At 36.3% G+C, this 6,608-nt stretch overlaps 1 protein-coding gene across 1 annotated transcript; it reads right to left on the minus strand.

Moving 5' to 3' along the window:
* Nucleotides 1-475: 475 nt before the first annotated feature.
* LOC21392431 (putative indole-3-acetic acid-amido synthetase GH3.9) lies at nucleotides 476-4,528 on the minus strand. Its single transcript, XM_010092506.2, has 4 exons — nucleotides 4,082-4,528; nucleotides 3,849-3,950; nucleotides 1,960-2,786; nucleotides 476-1,132 (listed from the first exon to the last, which is right to left on the minus strand). The coding sequence occupies exons 1-4, from the start codon at nucleotides 4,372-4,374 to the stop codon at nucleotides 546-548; spliced, it is 1,809 nt and encodes a 602-aa protein (XP_010090808.1). The 5' UTR covers nucleotides 4,375-4,528; the 3' UTR covers nucleotides 476-545.
* Between the last annotated feature and the right edge of the window lie 2,080 nt (nucleotides 4,529-6,608).

Consider the following 6,608-nt stretch of genomic DNA (forward strand, 5'->3'; position numbering starts at 1 on the left):
ACACCTACACGTGATCTGGTGTATTGAAATCCGATTTGGAAGCAATTGTGGTGACAAGAGCGGCTTTTTCGCTATGTCTTGTCAAACCACTAGATAATGGCTTTTTGCAAATTATCTTGTTTCCTCTGTGCATAACAACACTTGATGTACACAATTTTATTTCATAATTAGACAAATTACCAGTGTTATCCATTTTATGTTCACTTATTCCACGTACATATTATTATTGTCCAAGACAATAGTAATTATCTAAATATCTCATTTTTAAATAACCGAGCAATCTTAATTATAAATATAGCAAAAACAAAAAATGTAGTTCTTTTTTTTTTTTTTCATTGATCAGTTTTGCCTCTTTAGCAAAACTTAAATTATAACTACATTGAGTTTCATCAAAAGGACACATACAAGTTACAACAAAGGAAAATTAATAGATCATCAATAAAAATTAGATTAAATGCGAGAAGCTAGGGTTCTTCTTCTGATCAACAATTTATTATCATAAAGTTATCATGAAGATTTGACCGATCACGTCCTTAAATTGTCAATCAAGGAATCCACTTGGGATCCCTAGGGCTGAAGAAACAAGCCTTGACGTTAGAATCAAGAAGCTTAAGCACCGTATCCGACTTGATACACCTTGGAGTCTTGTACTGATTAATGGAGCCCCCTTGGCTTATGCACAAGTCCATGAGCACCTCAAACGTCCCTGGCTTCACCACACGGATCTCCAGCGGCCCCACCGACTTGTCGTTGGTCCGGCAACGCCGGTAGATGTAGTCGAGCTCCTCCTCGACGGCGATGCAACACTCTTCGAGCACGTGACTAGCGTCGTTTAGCCAAAGTAGCTGTGAAAATGGTGATGGTGGGCCGTGGTGGAGGAGTTCCCAGTAGAGGACGTAGTGTCCAGGGACGCGGGAGGTATCGGCGTAGCTGGTGTACTCGACGAGGAGGGCATTGTGGGGTTCGAGAAGCTTCTTGGCGGCGGAGACGCTCTTGTGGAGGTCCTCCTCGTTGGTCTTGTCGTTGTCGATGCTGAGGAGGACGTTTCTTCTGCAGATGAAGCGGAATTGTGGCGCTTTGTTGTGAAAACTCATCACTTGTAGCACGTCCCCAATTCGATACCGGTTTAGACCTGTGCGTTTGATGATCACAATTAATCGGATTTAGTACTTAATTAGTGAAATCACTACTTTGTTGTAAAGCTCATAACCGTTGATTGCCTAGACGAGTTAATTTTAAATACTATTGAATTAAATAGTTTTCTTTTTCGGGGATAGTTATAGATATGTACTTGTTATCATACCAAATTTTAAGGAATAATGCACAGGAAAAAAAAAAAAAATCGGGTATTTTATGCTATAAAAAAAATTCTGTTTTTATGTGACTTGTAAAACATAATGGACTTGAAAATTTTTGAAAGATAGAGATTGTATTTCGAAAAAAAAACAGGGTAGATATGCTTAACTATCTTGTACACTAACTAAAAGACTATTATTATTATTATTAATTTTTAAATAACAATACCAAATTATCCGTACTCTCTAGACCACAATGTGGGCCCCACATGAAAATATTGTGTAACAAAAAGCTGATATCTAACTTTAACCTCAACATTGCTAAGGTGCTGTAATATGTATGTTTGGATAACCTTTCAAATTAGGTTCGTACTAAAAAAAACATTCAAATATTAGACAACGGGCATATATAATAATTAAAATATACTTTTTGAGAAAAGCCGTCTAGCATACAAAAGCGTTAAGAGATACAATCTCCCCCACCACTTTTTGTCAAGAGAAATAAACTGTACCGACAGTACTTAATTAAAAAAAATTTAATCAACTGTATAACTTATAATTAAGAACATAATATACGTATACATATGTGTGTGTGTGTGTGATATATATATATATATATATATAGAGAGAGAGAGAGAGAGAGAGAGAGAATTTAATTACTGACCGGCAAAGGTGGTGACGACCAATTCATAATAACAGCCACGCCTGACATGAACCAAATCAACAAGCTTATCAACAGGCACCTCCTCCTCCTCAGCAATGTCCATCAAAAGCGTCCCATTCTCTCCCAAAGGTATGAACTCAAAGTAACACATATTCGGCAAAAGGGTGAACGCCACGTCAGCAGGGTCACACAAGGGCTTCAAGTTAACCCCAAAGTAACACTCTGACGAAGCATACATTGTACACACCAACGGCAGTTTCCCTTCACTGTAGTACTCCAAAGCCGGTATGTACTGAGCCATTGACCCGGTTATGACCGCCTCTATGTACTTTGCCCTTGGCCAAAGCCTGCATAAGATGCCCTTCCACGATGAGCGACAGCAAATCTCCTCGATCTCGTCGGCCAAACACGGGTCGGGGAAAGAAACGACGCTGGACATGGCTAAACGACACTCGTGGTCGGTTATGATGGAGGGGTCGAGTTGCCCCGTCCGGATGTCGTTGCATAGGCTGGCCCAGTTGCGCTCCAGGAAGGAGATCGCGCGGAGGAGAGCGGAGGCAAAGACTGCGCCGAGGCGGAGGACTTGGTGACGGTGGACGAGACCCGCCAGGAGCTGGCAGTACATGCTTTGGTTGCTGTCGTAGCAGAGGATCGCTTGGTCCGGGCTTGTGTAGCTGTTGAAGGCGTCCTGGGCTCGGCACTTGAAGTGCTTGCTCTTGTAGTAGCTGGTCAGGACGGCTCGGGCCGGTAAGCCGCATGGCGTCGACATCTCGGCCTTGACAAAGTAGAGGAACATTGCCTTGCCCTCATCGAGTCCAGGGACATACCTATAAGGTTGACAATCAGAAATTGTCATGAAAAATCATATCACAACATATAAGAAATTTTGATTAGTTGTCTAAATTTTGGTGTCTAACCAACCATTGAGCAGAGACACTCAAATTTCAAATTTAAAAAACATTTCAAATTTCAAATGACACGACATAATTTTATTGAGCAGAGAGGCTATTTGAAACATCAAGATTGAATAGGAAACCTGACTTTTATAGTAGTTAATGTGCATGAAGTATGAATTCTAGTAAGCAATCAAATTGATACAAAATTGTGTGAAATAGATAGGAGAAAAATAAATTAAATAAGTGAATAAGATAGAGAACAAAGTTTACTTTGTTAGATATATATGATAAGTCATGGGGATTTTGCAATTTGCATATAAGTCTAGTCAATTGTTAATTTGGGACTTAGAAAGTAGAATAAAAGAAAAAAAATTTAATGAGGTCCATTGGGGGGCGGGTACATTCATGCAACAAATCCAACGTGGAAATATCGGCAATACTTTTTGTTTTTATTCTTTTGATCTTTTGGTTTAGTGGCTTCCACATCAAAAATTAATGCACATTTCTATGTGTCGACGACATGATAGGAGGTTCTTTATTCACATTAATTCTGCGTTGGCTTCAAGTAGTACTATATGGTGTCCCATCTCCGGGCCCTGTTGAAGGTAAAGTAGATAAGAACCCAAAAATCAAGCTGGGATAAGATTTTAGCAAAACTTTTTGAGAAGCAAATGGGATCAGAATCACCTAGAAACGAAGTATCATGGTGTTATAGGCCAAAAAAAAAAAAAAAAAGAGGAGAAAGGATATATATATATATATATATATATATGTTGCATGCAAGCTCATCATCACTCTGGCCCCCACTTGGAAAATGACTATACACATGAAAAGCAAAACTTTGGTGCAAAAATTGGAGCAATTAGTACTGCATTTTGCACATTTCTCCTTCTAGTATAGGACTAATTATAATGAAACTTATGGCAGAAGATGGAGTACTATTTATGCATGCATGGACATGTTATATGGAGATCAAATGCATCTTGTAATTACTGGTTGATGATTGGCATGATGAGGTTATATAGAAAGGTTCGACGGTCGAGATCTTCGGCGATCGACGGCATCATCTTAGGCTCCCCAGCTGATGTCCCAGAGCTGAAAATGTCACAATATTGTAACCCAGCAATTAATTTACTTCATGATCAGATCATATACATGCAAAATATTTATAATATAATCTAGTATAAAGTACTATACTAGAGAGATGAATAGAAAACAGAAAGAACCTGCATAACATTTCAGTTATTGGGTGGCCAGTAATGAGGGAGGACTCTTCACCATTGCAAATTCTTTCAATATAAGGCTGAATATCCTTGTAAGTAATAACTGGGACACGCTTCTTAAACTGTGAAATATCTTTTGTTCCCTTGTCAATATACTTACTCAGATACTCAGTTTCGCAGTTTCTTGTCAAGATCTCTTTCAGAATTTCCTCCTGAACTTTATCAGCCTCTGATGTCAGCCTCTCAATCTCCTTCAAGGCCGCTTCACCTTTGTACTCCAGTTTCTTCCCATCCATATTCTTTGTTTAATTATGTACGATAATATTATAAGAAGGTACAAGGGAAGAAGAAAAGAATATTATTATCAGTTCTACTCAGATGGGCAATTCTGCTATGCTGAACAGTTTTTGGAAACCAGTGGGGGTCTTATATATAATGAGCTTGGCTATGTAACACATTGGTTTTGAATAGGAAAAAAAAAAAAAGGTTAAGTCTTCGTAGTTCCACACACATAATGCAACTAAGGAAGCAGTTGGTGCTGATGCCATACAAAATGCATGCGGGCCCCACCTAACTTTTTTCTTTTTTTTTTTCTTTTCTTTTTTTTTTAAATCCAATCCGGCTCAATAACCCCAACGCGTGATGAAATTCATCACCAATTATTTGTATGCTTGAAATATGTAATTGGTTAATAAGTTAAGTATTTTTAATTTATACAAATATATATATAATCCACAAATGTAGAAACAATCAACATGCCAGAAAATGAGGCCAAAAGTGCCTGCTATATGGCTTAGACTTATGTTGCACATATCACACACTGTTTATTTTCTTATAAATTTTCAGTAGAACTTTACTTATAGCCTACTTGTTTTTCTAGATTTGAATTACAATTCAAACATTTTTTTTATAATGTTTTTTTTTTTTTTTTACAAAAGTTAAAATTTCGGTTTATACCTATAAACTTAACTGGCCACAAAAGTTTCACATTAGGATAATTCACTTGGATCAAATTATAAGTCTGGAGGCGGAACACTTTTTTTTAGAATGAACCGTAAATTCAAGCATTCTGAGTTTAAACTCTACAAAAAGAATTCCTAATTAATTTTTTGACTAATAAAACTTATAGATTCTGGCGTTAATTTTTAAACAAAAGTTACATGTCGTTGGTCTGAGGAGATGATTTTGTATCATTTTGGAAACAGAGAAGATTGTACTTGGAAACTAAACCCCACATTTTGTCTTGGTTGTTTGTGATTAAATAGCATATCATTCATTCCCCTTCAAAAATGTACCAGGACAAGTGACGTACATATTCAAATACGTCATTGCTGATATATTTTATGGACGACAATTGAGATATCATAAGTATCTGGTTCTACATCATGGATTGTCCACACGTTAAAGAGCCTCCTTTTTTTCTCTTCCCCTTTCTTTTGACTCAATAAAAAGCATCAGAAAAGTTGAGAAAATCACTAACTTTGTAGACAGAAAGGTGACGTGCAAAACAAAACAGGAAAATAATAAATAAATAAGTAAATAACTCTAGCTTTCATTTCTTTATATGGTAAACTAAACCCTAGCGTTACAAGAAAAGATTACGCCAAGTATATAACAAACAAATTAAGTGATCATTTTTTCTGGCATCAAAAAGAGTCATCCCATTCATAATTGAAAAACCCCATTAGCTTAAAAAGTTATTCCCTAATGCCAAGTTTATGACTTTGGATTGGATTTCAAGGAAGTTCATTAGACTATATATATATATATATTATGTTGGTTAAAATTCAATGAATTGGATCAAAATGCTTAATTTGGGGGATTTCTGATCAACTTAAACCAAATTAGAGAATAGAGATTAATTGAACGGTGTCATATAGTCAACATCGATATTTTATTAAATACACATACAAATATAAATATAATATATATATATAGTAACTCTCAATGACGTTGGTGAAAGTTACGTCAAATTAATTAAATAATATTAATGTCCCTAACACACATGACAAATTTAGCAGGACAAGGATAGTTGAGGACGAAGATCTTTTTTCCACACAAGGGAGAATTTGGTGATAGTGCAGAGAAAAAGATAACTTTAACTAGACCTTGATTTCTTTCCATGTCAAGTTGGATCACATATCGCGTGCCATCACTAAAATCATGGTGTCCTCCATTACCTTCTTGGAAGGATTCTTTTCTGAAATCTGAATCATTTTCACTCTCTTTTCTCAGCTCGGCAAAAGCATATATAATAAAATCATGTACCCGTAAGTACTTCCAAAAACACAAATTCGTTCATGATCTTATCCACATCGAGAGTTTGATAGTGGTGAATAGGGTAACCATTTCGTCAGCAGCTAGAGTTGGAAAAAGCTTATTATAAGACGTGGATTCAATTTTTTGTAAATCCATCGTCAATCTTGTATTTAATACACACACACAGACACACATATATATATAGAAGTTGATTGTATTATATCGACATACTATATGCAACTTAATAGTGCATGCATATATATATATATAT

Source organism: Morus notabilis, unplaced genomic scaffold (assembly GCF_000414095.1).
Source record: "Morus notabilis unplaced genomic scaffold, ASM41409v2 Scaffold650, whole genome shotgun sequence".
NCBI lineage: Eukaryota > Viridiplantae > Streptophyta > Magnoliopsida > Rosales > Moraceae > Morus > Morus notabilis.